At 35.7% G+C, this 18,672-nt stretch overlaps 1 protein-coding gene across 4 annotated transcripts in view; it reads right to left on the minus strand.

The window, feature by feature from the left end:
- LOC113237230 (protein singles bar) overlaps positions 1-18,672 on the minus strand; it is a 43,855-nt gene that overhangs the window by 18,575 nt on the left and 6,608 nt on the right. The window contains exon 5 of one of the 4 annotated variants that reach the window (XM_026473583.1): positions 17,669-17,976. The exons of 2 other annotated variants lie outside the window; for them this stretch is intronic. Coding sequence is in view for 1 of the 2 variants with exons in the window: in XM_026473582.1 (XP_026329367.1) it covers positions 17,899-17,976 (78 nt within the window). In the remaining variant the exon portion in view is untranslated. Of the gene's footprint in view, positions 1-17,668; positions 17,977-18,672 lie in introns of those variants that run through there. One more of the 4 variants, XM_026473582.1, reaches the window with a different exon arrangement.

Genomic DNA, 18,672 nt, shown 5'->3' on the forward strand with positions numbered 1-18,672 from the left:
AAGCCCGTCTAGTGGCAGCCTAATTTTTGTTTACTGAAATATAAACGTTAGTTTTTTACTTCGTTACGCTATTTTATTTTCGGGTCTGGGTGTTTGTGATACTGTCGTTGTTTCCAATTTCCATAACACAAGTGCTTCAGTTACTTACTTTGGGATCAGAACAACGTATGTAATGTTGTCTAACATTTATATTATATTTATATTTTCCAGGAATTGCAGATTTAGGCTCTTCGTCCCCTTACTTAGCGTCGTCCTAATTCTGTGCTCTCTTATCGGCTATCATTTTATCCACAATTCATATAATTAATTATGTACGAGGAAAAGAATCGAAAATTAGTTCCAAGACTTTGTGGAATTTCCCACTATTATACCGCGCAGAAACATGTAACCTCCTAGTACTAACAAGATCCGTGGATGCATATTTATACTAATAAATGATATTTTTAACCGGCTAATAAATGGTAATTAATTATATTTTTAACCGACTTCAAAAAAAGGAGGAGGTTCTCAATTCGACTGCATGTTTTTTTATTTATGTTACGCAATAACTCCGGCTGGAAAGAGGGTACCTCAGTAGTGGTCCCATTTAAATTTGAAGAAAATATTACAACTCCAAGGGTGGCAAAGTAGGGGATGAATGACTTTTGTTGAGGTCGGTTTTTTCTTTAGTACTCTGTACTGAGATTATAATAAAATAAAGTAAATGAACTGTTTTATTTTTTTTACAAATGTATGTATGTTTTACAACAACACTAATGACCTTGTTTCAAACAAAGAATACTGTCGAATGCCGCTACAGCAGCGAAATTATCCTGAGGCACTGTGCAGAACACCATGACAAAAAAGTTGATTTACCAAATTGATGTTACCAGGAATAAAATCCGGGAACTCTTTTACACAGAGCCCACAGAGAAAACCAGTTGGCCACCGAGGACGTCATTAAGTATGTTGAGTTTTTATATCCTTTATTTAATACCATGTAAATAAACTAACTCGCATTGCAACAAATGTTACCAGTGTTATTTGGTTTTAATTTCACTATGTCCATACACTCTTATTTCTACTTATTGAAATACGTAGAACATATTTATCGATTTTTATTTTTACATACGTATTTATCGAGTATTTATCGAACATTAGTTATTTATTTTAATAGGATTAACAACAGCTTGTTATTGTTAGGTTACATTAAAATGAAAACAGAACAAAGCCAATCAAGTTATATTAAAATTACAAATTACCATATACTAACCACTGTTATTCTTTCAAAAAAATGTGTAAACAATGGCTCCTGTCTTTGCAGAAATCGAGTAGCAATTGGTCGTTGGTTAAATTCCCTAGCAACACTAAATAAAATTTTAGAATGTTTTCTGTTTTTAATCACAATTTTTTGTTTCATTTTTATACATTTTACATACAGTGCAACACCGAGAGCCTCTGTTAATTGCTTGGTGTTTAGTACCTATAGACTACCTATAGACCGTATGATGCAGCAAGCGAATAGCTTTAAAGTGAAGGCTGAAAATCAGCAATGCTGAGTTTTCATCCTTTTTGTCCACATTACTGTTCTTTTGTTTTAATTGTTCGCTTCTGTTTGTTTATGTGATTCGTGGATAAATAAATGTCTTTTCATTTATTTTTTATTTACTTGCAAATATACCCCACAGTAGTAAGTGAACCTAATCTGTGTAAATTAAGACGGACAAAATGTATTTTTGATGGGTCACAAATACATTTCCTGTCGGGTAAAAACCGTTGACTCATATTTCTCGAAACATCAATTGAGTTTACGCCCCCCTATTTACTCTTTAGCCACGTCGCATATGATAATAAACAAATGACTACTTTTTTATGAGTCGTATTATGATAAGACCGATGCAAGCGGAGGAAAGCTTCTTATCAGGCACGTAGGTACTAAGTCTGCTTAGGAGACAGTCATATGACATAAAAAACCACTTAAAAAATAAACGTAGATAATGTATTTTACTTATATTACGAGTCACAAGGCGGAATCAAGTTCTAAATGTACATTCGGTAATATTGAGCAATCAAGTAATCAAATTATCAAAATAATAAGAAACGATCGTTAAAGATAAATGAAGAAATGATCATTTATCTTCAATGATCCTTTCTTTATCTTCATTTTGACAAAGGCCTTGTTTGTGTAACTAGATGTAATAATCCTAACACATAGGGTATTAATCCTGACAATCAGTGTAAAAATAATTTTATACAACTCATCAATAACATTTAGAGGTTATCAAATGAAATCTACAACCAATTATCAAACAATGTAGTTGTAACGATTAAAAAAATGCGTTCCACATTAACATATCTGTAGGTCATTAAAATTGGCATAAAATATGCCAAATAGAATTAAATTATTTTGTTTGCAGACAAATACAGTGTCAGTGATGGTAAAAGTTATACACTTGGTTACGTTCAAGCCATAGACGTACAATAAACTGTCTGCAGTTCAAGCGTATGTTTATGTTCCATTTTATAATCGATTGCATGTTAAATCAAATGCGACCAAAGTTCGATGACAGATGAAATGTCAAACTCAACATACCTCTACCAGATTGAGATGTCCTAAAAAAAGGTCACATCAAATAATAATAATAATAATAATAATAATAACGCACACACTCAACATAGCCCCGCACTAGGGAAACCCTGTGTCGCGGGTGCCATGGACACACACATAGACAACCACAAATTACACCCAAACTCACGAGAGAAATAAATGTACGCCATACAAACATTTCTCCCGGCCCGGGAATCGAACCTGGGACCTCTGCGTGGCAGTCCGGCATGGTAACCGTTCGGCCACGGAGGCAGTTTAAAATAATAAATGTGTCCAAGTCAACAAGTTTGTTTGAACATTCATGTGAAAAGGAAACAAAGCGTAATTGTCAAGATCGTAGCATATCGTAAAGAATAAAACAATGTTTTAATCCCAGACGCAAAAAGAGGGAAGTAATAAGTTTGAAGCTTTGTTTCTGTGTGTCTGTCTATGGCATCATAGCGCCCAGATGGATGGAATGATGTCAAAGCGGTTTTTTAAGGGATAAATAATCGAGATGATTCTAAGCTGTTTTCAGCTGCTTAAAGATCATTAGCATCATCCTTGCAGGGATCGCAGTATTTACAAAAAAATTTTTACCTACCACACAAGCAAAACCACGCGCCGTCATTACTATTACAATGATCATTCGTGAAAACTTGTTTTGTATCCCTGACATTTCTTTGTTTACAAAAAATCTCTTGGAATCTACATCATAGTACAAAATAGTAACAATAATGTTACGCTGACGACATGTAGCTAAAGTTCCTCTCGGATACGAGATGTCTTAAAAATAATTTAAAATTATTTTGAATTAAATTCGAAATGTTAACAAATTGCTATATGTACGTAATTAAAAATAGACAAGCAGTCTGATAACCGACGAATTGGCCGAATTAAATATATTAAGATAGCAACTCTAATATCTACCACATAAAATTAAATTATTCAATTAAATATTACGAAGATAAGTCTGCCTTTCGCAAATAAAAAAACGGTTACTACTTACTTGGCGTATTAATAAAGTAGACTTTATAACAATAAAATGACGAAAATTATTCTTATATACCCTTGGTATAAAGGAAGTCACATGTGACACGTCAAATATGCTTTTATAGCAAGAAAGGTATAAGAATAATACGAACTAAGTACAACAAATTTCGTATATATGACGTTTTATGACTCTTCTACGACAAATTTTTATCATAATAGTCTGCATTTGTTTTTTATAATACTAAGTGACGCAACTAACAAGTCGTGCACCTGGTGGTAAGCGACACGCCCGTCCATAAATCTTGCAGTGCCACTCTGAGCTTTAAATCGCAAAGATCTGAGGGGCACTGCCACTGCGCCCGTCACCCTGAGACATAAGTTCACAAGTCCCGCGTGCCTGTAATTTCACCAGCACTCTTATACCCTCCCAAACCGGAACTCAGTAATGCTGACATTACTGTTTGTGGCAGAAATAAGTAAGGTGGCAGTACTTTCCTGGACGAACTCTTTCACAAGTAGCTCTACTGCTACTAAAATGTCTGTCTTTAAACCTCTCTTCTGAAAATCTGTCATTTTGCTAATGTAAACCACATATTACATCAAAGGTGCGATGCGATATTGTCGGGGTGTAAAAGGCGCGTATGTGCTTTAAACCAAAATTTACAGGAGAGGTATTTAAAGTTTTAAATTACTTTGTTATTTCAATGGCTACGACTTTATTTTTTTCACAGTAAGCATTAATTTATATTGTCTACGGACTGATGACAATAGATTTCCGTAAATCACGCTAATTTGCGCGGAAATTTGCCACAACATTCGCATGATAAACTCATAATCCAATGCTAGTTACGCGTAATTGCGCTATCCCCGATGATATGTTGTGAGACAATGAATAATAAATAATTTCATTTCTTTGACCTTTATACAAAATTATTTTATTAGAAATAATTATGTATTTCTTTTTACTTCCTCTTCTACAATCTGTACTGCCGTTTCTTAATCGGTTAGATAAAACGATTCCTATATTAAAAAACATAATGTGTAATGTGCCAGACAACCAACTTTTGGACAATTGCCTTTTTTATTAAATTCCCTAAAGGTACTATGAGTACCAGAGTAACGGAATTCACCCCGGACCGCAAACCAGAACACTCAGACCAGCATGCTGATTTTGATTCCAATCGGAATCGAACGATCGAGTAATCTCGAAATCAGATGCGTTTCTGAGCGAGAAGATGAACCTGATTCCAACTTTATCTTTCTAATTTGTGAGTTAAATCAACTATTGTTACGATTTGAAATGTCAAAAGTTTCCGATCGGCCAGTTGTGAATCGCAATTACAGAAGAGACGTCGTTTCCGATCGGGAGAGGCAATCAAAATCAAGCTACAGAATCAATTTAGAATAATTAATTTCGCGAATTGGTCCTACCGGAATCGAACCCGGGACCTCCGCATCCAGCGACCATAGTGGAAACCATTGGGCCACTGAGGTCGTCAACATATTATTTATATTGGTCGACAAATATAGGGCGGAATGAAACTAGTATATACCTGGCCTGAGACTGGACTTGTAATTTATTGATCTCTGATACTTAACGTCCCAAATGTAATAATAATTATAACTAAGTTGCTTTGCGTTTGTATAAGTAACTTGCACTTTTAATAACATCAGTACAGAGTACTAAAAAAACCGACCTCAATAGTCATTCATCCCCTTGTTTGCCACCATTTGAGGTGGAATATATTCTTCAAATTTAAATAGGACCACTACTGAGGTACCCTCTTTCACAACAAAGACAAAACAACAAAACAAAGAATCATCAAAATCAGGTTACAAACGGAGTTATCGCGTAACATACATACAAAAAAAACATACAGTCGAATTGAGATCCTCCTCTTTTCTTTGAAGTCAGTATATTTAGAAATGTGTGAATATTAAACAACAAATATGAAGCTCGTAAGCGTAATGTTCATGATAAAATTGTGTGTTCTTTTTTGTTATTATTTTAGTTTATTGTTATTTTTTAGAAGTCGCCTTCATTGGACTCCTGAAAATTCACGAAGTCCATTCATGACAACTCAAAGGTCCAACCAAGGCGACTGTGCTCCAAATACGACAAGCATTAAAGTATTTTAATTTACTGTTTATTTTAAAAAAATGTAAAAGACGTTTTCATAATAGTTACAAATAATAAAGGTCTCTAGAATTATAAATAAAATATCTGGTTTCATTTCTAACATTTTTTTTTTCATTATATTAGAAGACGAAGTTAAGTAGTCCAATGATTGTGATCTTCCCCCTATTTGTTAATTTCTGACCAAAGTGGTTAAATTTGAAACTTATACGTTTATCCATTTCATTACGTAGTAATTTAAACATAAATTATTTTAAATAGTATCATTATATGCAATATAACTCTTTCTATACAATTTGGCCTGTAGTTTTTACTCAGTACACGTCCCCCGCGTCGACAACCGGGAAAGGTTACTGACACACGCGTGGGACAAAGTAACTTGTGTTTGTTTACAATCACTTAGGTCATTGTTTCTCAAGAAGTCACATTTATCGTTGTTGAATTTGTATTAATCTAATTAATCGATGGCCAGGGTGTATCTTTTATCTCTTTTTCGTATTCTGACGTTATAAAGTTCAATGGACTTCGATAAATTGGCGTATATATTTTTTGTAATTTATTTGAAACTGGAGGCGCTTTGGATCACGTTCATACAGATATCTAAACTACTTATAACAGCTGGATACATAAAGAAAAGTAAGAAAGTTTATAAATAGAATATTTCCTCGATTGCCGTACCCTGGGGCATCATGCCCAGAAGACTAGCAACATTTCCCCTTTGAATTGCTAAACTTATTCTTTGGCGGAAATAGCTGCCAACCTTGTGGTCACCGGAGGCTTCTACGAGGTGATCCAACAACTCGTTCGCTAGAAGTTTCGCTTTTGGCTCCCAGGGACCCGGCGAAACTTCTAGCGAAAGAGCTAGAAGCAGAGCTAGAAGCACTCAACCGCAAAAGGCACAAAGCTGGGCAATGTTAGCGTATTTGAGACCTTTGCGGCTCCCGGCCGCTCTGGCCACGTAGCCTGCGTCGCCTACGCTTGCAATGACATGGGAGGCGACTACAGTGTCCACACAGGTTGCGTCCCACACTAACTGTCTCCCCAGTTTCCATGGACCGACAGTCATACCTTCAGGCCTCTTACCGTCACCGCGACGGATGCAAGTGGGCTCGAGAACTGCCGGTATCTTAGCGCTGGTGAAGGCCCGTAAGATAATGCTATTGAGCGCTGCGTGTCGGGATATGCGACCTGCGTTTCGATATTCACGAGAGGCCATGGTGGCCAAACTCGTCAACAGCATCACCATACGTGCATTGATGGGGGTGGACTGTTCTTGCCCCCAATCGCAGGCAGACACTAGTGTGCCGGACGGGGCGTCGTGGTGAATGTTCACTGATCCCACGGCGCAGACTCAACCGGCGAGAGGGAAACCCGGGGGGGTTTTAGTGGGGTAGGCCCTCCAGTGTGGAGGTAGAGTCCCCACATAACCCCTGAGTCTCCCTGGGCTCAGGGGTATCCATAAAGATTTCCCCTCCGTCAAAAAAAAAGGCAGACACTAGTGTGAGGGAAAGACCGTCTATTTCGGAAATGTAGTACATTATACATATACTACAGGATTAATTGTACTGCTACTGTGATATTAATAAGATCAATTTACCACAAACTGTAAATTTAATTACAGTTTGTGGTAAATTGATATAAATTGATATTATAATTAATACACGGATCTTTTTACTTTAATATATACTTTTTTCAATAAAAAATAAACTGTATAGTTTTTTTACGGAAAATAATAGTGCATTATTTAACGACGAGTCTTGCATTAATACGAGTCAAATAATCCCCGTTCCTACCGAGGCATAGATGGTGCTCTTCTCAAACAATTTGAGAAAATAATGAAAGACTAAAGAACAAGATGTATAACACAAAGTAGAAAAATATTAATTAATATTAAAAGTAATAATTGACATGTTAGGACAATTGCTAAAAAAATGTTTTTGTCTTTTCTTCAGTCTGCTGAACCTCTGATAATATGTATCCATTACTGTTTTTCGTTATCGTTCTTCTCACTAGAACATATTTTCGCGACGAAAATACAAAACAGACGAAAAAACAGAAACGAATACCAAAGCACTTTACTTTATTTTACCGCCTTTTTAAAAAAAAAGTAAGCGGTTATCTGTAATAAGTATTTTCAATTCTTGCAATTACGACCACTTGGCAGTAGATCTATATAAGATTTTCTTTTGGCTGCTTACATAGTTCATTCTTAGTCAATTGTTAGTAAAAAAGTTTAGAGCAACGGACAGTAATGGATTTTGCAGGTTTTGGTCGGAAAGAAGTCGCATGATCCTTAGATGACCAACTTTCAGTGTTCGTTTTTTGAAAGTAATACAAACATTTATGAAAAAAAGTTATAGTCGTATTAATCAGACATGTCAGGTCAATAGTAATTGATTTTGTCCTTCTTAATTCCGTTAATTTTGATGGCCCAAAGACAGATGCTAGCACAGTATATTGATATCGTTTATCAGACAGAGACAGCAATTGAGTCGAGTAATGTTAGCCATGTGCTCGTTCCATTATTGTTATATGACTGTGCGTGATAACTATACCAAGATACAAGTTACAAAATTTTTGTATTTACTTTTATGTACAGCTATTTACTTTAACGACAAAGTCAATGACACGTTCGTAATGTCGTCATTGCTCGTCGGGGTCTGCAGATTATCACAAATTTGTTTGCACAATTGCTACTAATTGTAACTCAAATTAATGTTATTCTAGAAAATAATGGAAATTTTCTCACAGATGGCACTACGGCAAAAAGTCGTTACAAAAACAGAGATCTGCAGCAAGGACATAGAACAATTCGTGAGGTTATAATAAACTAGTCGAGTAATTTCACAAAAAATAGTGTTATTCAATAAATTTAGAAATTGTAATGGAAATTTACTTATCTATTTCAATTTTATTTGTAATATATACCCGTAAGGGAAAAACAGTGCGCGGAAATCTATCCACAACCTATATTTGGCTAGATTGTGGACTAAGAAGACATCCGTGCTGAGTAGTAAAGTCCTTGCTTGATACAGCACGTTGCAGCAGTCTCCGACTTGTTTTTACTGACAGAAAAAATATCCACCACACTGCCAGTGGTTTGCTTAGTATTGGTCATCGAATGATACGTAATATAAGTAGCGTACATTTTCAAGAATGAAGTTTGACGCATTGTACGTACATATTTCGGTCCAATGCCGGCTCTACATATGATGCAGGGTGTGCGGCGCACACGGACGGACGCAACGTATGTGATGTTAGACAACAAACAAAACAAAAGGGGATTACAGCAACAAAAGTTGCTGTAATCCCAAAGTAAGTGGCTAAAACACTTGTGTTATGGAAATCGGAAATAACGATGGTACCACAAACACCCAGACCCGAGACTATACCTATAGAAAAGTTCGTTTCTACACTGACCCGGCCGGGGATCGAACCCGGGACCTCTGAGAAGGCGACACCATGAAAACCGATATGCAAGCCGCTCGACCACAGAGGCCGTCAAAATTGTTATTGCTTCCCAACATCATTTATAATTGCACATTTTGAACCCGAATTACCGATCACTGGGTATTGCATTTTGATGGCGTCCCAACTAGAGGGCGCCAGGGAATTAATTGGACTTAGGCGTTATATGGGCTAGTGCCGTTGGGTCCACCAGGATCCCCTTACATCTACCGGCTAGAAAAAGAAAAGTACAGGTACATAAAGAATATCGGCGAATAACTTAAAAATTTTCACCCAGCAATGGCATACAAATGTCTGAATTAACTATACAAACAATAATATATAGCGGAATAATTCGCGTGATTATGCTGTTAAGCACCGATAAGAAAAATTTAATCTCCATTTACCTTGAAAATATAAAGCTATTGAGGAATTTCATGTTATCATGTTCTGTAAATGCACTACGTGAGGAAATACAAACGAACGCGCGTTACGTGAACCTTTTCAAGCTATGGTCAACACTGTATAACTTAAAATCTATTTGGTATACACACTTGTACTTTTTGTTTATCTAGTACCATATAATTAAAAAAATGAAAAATCTTGCGTAAGGTTTTGAGACCATCACGGAGGAAAGATGGTAGCAGAGGATCCGAAAGAATCAGGAACTGGAGGATGTCATGTCTGAACTCAATATTATCGTGGAAATTAAGTCCGCAAGGCTCCCGTAGCGAATTGCAGCAGTCGCTATAAATCTTTTTTGTACATATATTTTAAATACTCTTTTTAGTTTTTTATTGAAATTCTATATTTAAATGTACTTGTGGTTGGCGCCTTTTTCTTCCACTTGACTATTGTTTCTGTTTTTCTGTGGTAACTATAGTGTCGTGTAAATAAACTGTAAGTCCGTTTCCTTTGGTCTTGCTCACTGCTCAATAGCACCCACCTGAACCCCATTAGTACAGTCTGCTACTGCTCCGTCGGCTCGGATATCTCAAGAGGATGTCAGCTCTTATGACAGTGAAAAGGGCCTACATGAAACGTGCTAACCTATGGTCGACGACCAGTTGGTCGGCCCAGAACCGTTGGAGAGGAAGTTGAAAAATATATCCTGCACGCAAAATGGGAGGAAACCGCACGAGACAGATCGCTGGTACCAAATCGTATCGGAAGCTACGATTCACTTCGGGTTACAAAGTAAATAAGTAATACAATAGTTTTCAAGTATGTTATTCGCGAAGCCAATTGATCCACCTATTCGTTGTTTTGAACTTGACCTCTTTCCCATACACGCATTCGGTGGGCTAATACAGTTACAAGGTCTACCTAAGGCAATTTTAAATTATCAGCACAAGGTAGTCTCTTGTCACTCGTAGATCGTAGATAGTCCATATAACAAATACTATGGTGATGTCATAGTAGGTATACAACACAGTGGCAGGTTTACCCTCAGCCTAGGCAGCCCGGGCCTAGGGCGGCCAGATTTTAGCGGCGCCCAATCGTGACAAAAAATTTACTGATGATAATAAGAAATAAGTCAAAGTACCTAAATATTCTAAAGGTTCACATACATTATGGCGGGCCGCCCTGCACCGCACTGCACTGAATAAACTTCTTAAATCACTTCGTGCATTTTATGCATAAAATATAGATACACATGATTATAATGTAATGTATAATCACTACATCACTACATGTTATCACTACCACGTCTATCTATCTGTCTGAACTGTCTGACATCGGATCGGTCTGTTTTATTTAAATCTGAAACCTCCGAAAATATTAAAAACTAGCAGCTATTATAGTTAACTAAATTTCTGAATCGATTTCGATAAAAGTTGGCAATAAAGTAAATTCATTATGTAGTCTACCAGTATATGATGAGAGACCAAGACTGCAAATTCGCTACTGGCTATACATATACTTTAAGGCGAGTCATCGGAGGAACAGCGAGAAATACTGTTTAGTTAGATCAAAATGTTGCAGATTTTAAAAGAAAGGTCGTCGTGGGTTTATATTTTTATGTTACTACACAAGCAGTATTTCGCCAACAGGATCTTAAATAGCACCGCTAAAATAAAAAGTAAGTTTTTAGATAAAGGTAGCATCCGGACAGGCTACGGCAATTGAAGAAAATGAGTTTGAAAAATAAAATAATTATGATAATTAAGTAGCACAGCTAAAATGACAGGAAAATCCCGCATATACATATTTTTTATTTGTTTTGAGAATGGCCGTTTACCCGATTAAATACTAGGGTCGGCGGGCTATACTGCCGAAAATATTTTTTTTGAGATATCATATACCATAACCCAGTTTTAGAATATTGATGATGATTGATGACATTGTTTAATGATATTTCAGCTTTGCATCGTTAGGTTAAGTTCCGATAAGTCGAACGCGTTACTAACTAATTTTAACTATTTTTAAAAGAGAACTTTGTGCTCTTTCTTTTTCTATTTAAAACGGATATTTGTATCTTTTGTTTGAGTTAGTGGACGGCATTGTAGCACATAAGTCAAAATAAGACATCATTCATTTAAATTAATACATCGTCCTGCTAAAGCACATAAGTCAAATTAATTTGTTACTTCATCTTCACATTCACAAACAATACAAAAAATATATAATTATATATTAACAAATGAAGCACTTTTTTTACTTATGTGCTTTAGTCCGCCGATCATAAAATCGCGAAAACGGACTAAAATAAAAATCTAAAATGAATTATTTAGAAACAAAATATCTAACTTTGTACATTATTTTTATATAGAGATATTTCACTTTAAATATTTCAGAGAACCTGCTAAATTTTGATTTTCAACTGAAGCCAATTTTATAATAATCCTTTTTAAGCTTTTTTTACAAGTGTTAGTTATTTAGAACGCTTAATCTGAGTTTGTTTAAAACGTTGTCGGTTATCTGTTTCAACACTAGACGCACCTTCGGAAAACTAACAACAGGAAGTTACGAAACCTTACCTAAGAACATAGTTTTCTTTAGATTATCTTGGAGGAATGGAAATTTCCTGAAGATCTATATGGTTATATAACCTCCGGTTAAAAAAACCGACCTCAAAAGTCATTCATCCCCTGGTTTGCCACCCTTAGAGGTGGAATATTTTCTTAAATTTAAATGGGACTACATCTGAGGCACTTACTTTCCAACAAAAAAAGAATCATCAAAATTGGTTCACAAATGACGGAGTTATCGCGTAACATACATACAAAAAAAACATACCGACGAATTGAGAACCTCCTCCTTTTTTTGAAGTCGGTTAAAAACAGGCACACATGTCTCCAAAAGACTAAACAAATAATTCTTAGTAGACTAAAAAACCTAAGAACTCGTTATGATCACCACACCTTGGTAATCATAACGAGTTCTAGGGTTTTCGCCATTGTCACATATTAGAAATGAAACAATTTATTTTATCTAAATCGCGTATAATTGTTTTTTCAAACAAACTAACGTTTCGGACCCATTACAGGTCCCATGATCACAGTCAGCCGGGAACGTATTGTGATTAACTCAAAAACATATAATGTTTGACCACTACGCGTTGTGGTTAATATGTAACTTGTAAACGGAAGTACTGCAAACCTCGTCGTGTTTGTACTAATTCTTGAATGCCTTTTTTGTATTTTAGTAAGTGCTATAATACGAATAACGTGTTTTGGATATTTTAAAGAGACCACAACGTGTTGTGGTAGTTTTTTGCTCAATGAGCGATTTCGTTCTTTTAGCCTAACATATAGACGATAAAAAAGGCAAGTATGAAGGTATTAAGTAAATCAAATTAGAAATGTATATTTACGCGCTTATTAGCGAACATGGAAAGAAAAATGCCACAGTTGAGAACCGCACATGGTACACAAACTACTTTCTAAAGAACGCTATCGAAAGCTAAACTCTTATCACTAACATTCTCTCATGTGTTCGCATGAATTGAATTTTAAAAACGTGTTGTTAACTTTGGTGTTTTGTTTAAAATAATTTTATTATGTAAATTCTTCAATTGATATTTTCAGGAGATTTTTTTTTATGGTCATACCAAATGACGTATTGAAGAAGCATTGTCGCTAATTAAGTCAGAAAGTCTTGAGTGTCACTACCATTGCACCAGTCACCCTGAGACTAAAAATTAACAAATCCTATGCGCCTGTTATTGTTTACACTTCAAAACCAGAACACTGTAATGTTAACATTACTGTTTGGCATCAGAAATAGTTTGGTGGCAGTACTTCCCTGGACGAACTCTTTCACAAGGAGCTCTACTGTTTACTTGACAGGTACCTATAAACTTTGCACTTAATATTAAATCATTTTAAGTTTAGTATTGGATCTCTTTTTTCTAATTTGTTCGGTTCGATTCCCAAAAAAAGCAAAACATTCTTTCCCTCCGCGTCGCATAGCCGTGTGACACCTTGATATAATTATTTTATCACGTATGCAAAACATAAACAATAGGTAAAATCGGAAGGTGCCAACTCGCGCACGTGCGCGAGTTTCCCATGCGCGAGTTGACGAATAACTCAACATTATATATAAATAATTGCTAAATAGAAGAACGTTAAAACTCAATTTCTACGCAAACATCCGTTATTTGTATATGCTATTCAAAAAAGGCAGTTACATCACAATAGACTCATCTGTAACAATCGCTAAATTGTGATATGAACGAGCTTTTGTGATAGATTAAAAAATCATCCATTTCAGTGGTAGATTAGATTCAATCGAAGGTCGTTAGTTTGTGGCCCAGACTTAACGAAAAGAAAGAAAAGTTCACATAAATTTATTAACAAGTAGAAAATGAAAAGGCTGTAATAAAATAAAAAATGGTATAAAAAAAAATACAATCAGTATTAAACACTCCCTACTAAACGTCCAGACACTTATCCCAAACAGGCCTATGTACGTGTGTCTAATGATTTAAAAATAGTAAATCACGTGAAGTTTAAATTATACATCAAGTTGATCTATGACCATGTTCCCGCGTTTTGAGAATGTTTATGATAGTAATGACGGAACGAACTAACCCGACATAAGAATGCTTTTTTCCATCCTCTAGACCATAGGTTCCCAGACTTTTTTCTCATAGACCACTTTCAAAATTTTGCCGGTTCCGGTAGACCCCCAGCAGCTACATTTCTACCATATTCGCAAAACTCGACAAAAAATGTGAAGATTAAATCTAACCGACTAGTATTTATGTGGTCTGTGGATCTAACTATGGAAATTTGCAACGCAAATTACTGAGTTGTGATTGGAACTAATAATTAATAGTTTTTGAAAAAAAATTAGAATTTAATTGATTTGTGAATGTCAAAAATGTAAAGACCCGTTGTACTGAATATGGAATATGCAAGTTTTTACAAGTAACAGTCGCTGAGCTTCTTAAAATATTATCGGCTTGCATTGATAGGTGAAGTCAAGCCAACATTTTAGTTCTTCACTATCGAAAGCTGATAAATTTTCGTTGACGGGGGTCCACGAAAACTTACGAATTGTGAACCCCCATTTTTTGTCACGCCAACGTAGACCCCCGTCGAGTCCCCGTGGACCCCTGGGGGTCCACCTGGACCACTCGGAACGAAGGGTCTAAACGAATATGGAATCAAAAGGAATTCGAGAACGATTCAAAATTTTAAAATTAAGTGGCCAGGAATCAGCAAAGAGGGTGATAATAAGGTGGAATGACGATAAAAGAAGTTATCGTCACAATTTGATCCATATGTACGACATTATCTTCTCCAAAAGAGAACCATTTTTTTTATTCTATACCACGTGACGGGACAAACTAGTCGTGCGTCTGGTGTAAGCAACTCGCCAATCGCCTGTCCATGACTGTTGCAGTGCCACTCAGAGCTAAACAATTTTTTCATAACAGTGTGGGCCCCGTTCATAACATTGTCAGTTTCAAAACAAGCAACTACCTAGAGACATTTGCAATACAAAGGACATATCCTTATTATCTGTTCTCAACAAATAGTTTGCGGTACTGCCTTTCTCTACCTTTCAATCTGGAACAATGCAATACTGCTTTCCGGTCGACATAGTTGTGACGACGCTGACTTCCTTCATTGACAAGGAACTATCCTAGCCAATTATTTAAAATTTTGAATGGTTCTCGAAATACCTTTTCCTTCATTATTGTCACATTTATCCGCCATCACTACCATCAAAATTTTTGAAACAAGAGGACGTACACATAATCACAAATCATTTCTCCAAAAAACTGTTCAAGAAAACGATGAAAGAACACCTATTAAATGTACAGAAAGAAGGGCTGTAGGTGGGAAACTTGTTGCGTTTTCGACTATTTATTTATTTAATTTTAAATGATATACATATTTGTAAACGTTTACTGTAAGTGTGAAATCTCTATGTGGCAACATTTAATGTCAGGGAAGTTCATAAAAAATATACACGCATACACCCATACAAACGCAAATTATTTGACAAAGTCTCAACATAAATATTTACATACATTTTGAAATAAATATAATATACTTAAATAGATTTAAAGCTATAACGTACGTTGTTGATTTTCTGGGAAAGCCACGGACCCGGGCCAGTAGGTACACGGGGATCATCAGTTAGTGATTTGAAATATAAACATTGACAGATAGTACTTACGCCTTACTGGAAGAACTGCATCACCAACGCCATGCGCTGTAAATAACTGATAATATTGACGAAACAAAAGGTTGACTTTGTAGTGATTCACTGCTAGTAAACTTTAATATAATATTATACTTTAATATCACCGTTATCTACACGTATGTTTATTATAGGAACTATTTATTAATGAGCGTATTATATCTGTGTTGTTGTTATATATAGGATATTCCAACGAGTTGCACGAAACGTTACGCTTCCACATTTATATGTGGAACGGTTTTAGAGTCTTGGGCCTTTTTAGGGCGAGAGTGAATAGGCATTATTTAGGTGTGCATGCTCCATCGTCGATCTCATAGTCGCGTACTTACTTTTTTTTTAATTTATGGGATACCAAATTTATAATTTGTTTTTCCTGTAAATCGGACTTTAAAAAAATTTTTTCATGTTACACATCGAACACTCTCAGCGCCATAGAACAAGCGGTTTTTCTAAAGTAGCAAGCCATGTAGGCGGGGAGACACGTTTTTTTTTTTCACTGTACGCCGCATCTCTTCTTGAGTAACTTTTGTAGCAGGCCATGTGGGCTGCCAGCTGGACACCTCCAAGCTCTATTACTTGGTACGCCAGGATCCTACCAAAAAAAGACGGATATCACAATTAGGGACGAGATAAATACTTGATTACGATCGGGACCAGTTGTTAGCAGAAGAGCCAAACAATTGGCTGTGTTCGTTCACATTATATTGTCGGCCTGCTGATGCAACCTTTGACTGGTCAGGACTAGAAAATCAAAAATAATTTTTAATTCCTAATTGTGGGACTCCGGCAGCCCATACCGACTGCTAGATAAAATTTGAAAATACATGGTAGCCTGCTGCACTTGGGTTTTTGTAGGCGGCCGGCAGCCCACATGGCGCTGAGAGTATTAAATAAATTGCTAGTTATAATTATATCAAGCTAGCTGTAGTGGCGTGTTGCAATGCCACTGAAAGAAAAAAATGTTTGTCTTAAAAGACAAATGCCAAATTGCAGACCTAAAGATCTGCAAGACTTGTCCTTCACCTTAAAGGAGACCTGTGCCCAGAGAGAAATATAATTGTGGACAGTTATTGTCAAAAGTTTTATTGCAATCGGATGAATAATAATGAAATGTACACCGGACTGACGTTCATTTTAAGAGATAGATAGAACTAAAGATAAACTCTTTTCTACACTCTGTATACCTTTTCCATCTCTTTTTATAGACACGAGCGAGTGGCAATAACGACCGATAGGAGTTGATATAATAAATAGGATAATTCAAAATCAAATTTACGATTATGGCATAGAAACATGACGTCACTTTAACTAATAACTTTGTCAAAAGCGACATGGCATCCAACGCGAATGCTCTGAGCCTATGTGTGAAGAGCTGCGCGCCGGGAACTCCGTGCCAGGTACGACGAGACACGCGCCTTGCTGACAAAAACTAAATAAACTCGCTGCGCAGACACACGTGGTTTATTCCACTTTTGGATGTGTAACGGAGTGATAAAGTATATACTGGAATACGTTGCGTTACGTTACGTTAAAATAAAATCACTTTAACTTTGGCAGCCTTGTACAGGATTGGTGTTTCGAGGCGTTAGCTTTTCCCAAAACGTTCATCTAAGGCTTAGATTATACAATGCATACAGCCATCTCCGATATCATCGTGTAATTTTGCATGGATCCGACATGATAAAGATGACCTTCAAGGCACATTGGTACAGTAGGTTCGAAACTATATTTAAAATAAATATTTAATATTTAAAATATTCATTTTTTTCTTTTATTTTCCAAGACTAAATTAAAAAACAGCTTCCAAAATTGTTATACATTTTATTATAAAAATAGTGCACAAACTTCTTATTTTGTTTAAATAAAACTTGTATAAGTATATTGAATACAGACGTACATAATTATTCGATTATTTTTCTTAAACTAAGTAACATAATGATAATAATTGATTTTTAAGTGCGACATATAAACTGTAATCTAATTAAATGTGGAATGGCAGTAACTGTTTTAAACTTCCTTTAAGACTTTTTAACTTATTTTAAGAAAGAACAGATAGTGATTACAATTAGTATAAAATCGATATCTTATAAATCTATCGATAGCCTTTATAATACTTGAAGGAATTGTAAGCGTCCATACCGTACAGGATTCCTAACACCACTCCTATGGACTGGAAAAATAAATAAAACAATAATTAATTACTTCATTATCAATATTAAATGATCCCCGGCCACTAAAACTTTCTTTTGAGAACACAGAATAAGAACACTCTTAATATGTTGAATAAATAAATTTTACGAATATCTGTGCAACCTTCTCTTTTCGTCACTAAAGCTTTCAATATCAAAATTCTGTTTATTATTTACGTAATTTGGCATTCTCTTTTTTATCACTTACCACAATCGACCTGCCAATAAATACTTGTCACAGTTATTCTAGTGCAAATGGAGCAATTCTCTGATAATCCCAGTACAGAGTACTAAAAAAACCGACCTCAAAAATACGTGGAATTACGTCTATTTCCTAAATTTTATTGAAATATCCCCTAGTTCGCCACTGTACAGGACTTGACACTAGAGATAATAAAAATCGGTTCTCACTACTCAAAGTATATCGAGAGAAAAACGCCTTGAATTGGAGAAATAGCAAAATCAACCATTAAAATAATTGCTCCTAAATTAAAGTTCAGGCGCTATTTATAAAAATGAATCTTCATGCCTGAACAGCCACCCTTAGAGGTGGATGATTTTCTTCAAAACGAAATGGAACCACTATGGAAGTACCCCCTTTCCAACAAAAAAAGAATCATGAAAATCCACAAATACAGAAGTTATCGCGTAACATACATACAAAAAAAAGAACATAC

Source organism: Hyposmocoma kahamanoa, unplaced genomic scaffold (assembly GCF_003589595.1).
Source record: "Hyposmocoma kahamanoa isolate Upper Pololo Valley unplaced genomic scaffold, ASM358959v1 93, whole genome shotgun sequence".
Classification (NCBI taxonomy): Eukaryota; Metazoa; Arthropoda; class Insecta; order Lepidoptera; family Cosmopterigidae; genus Hyposmocoma; species Hyposmocoma kahamanoa.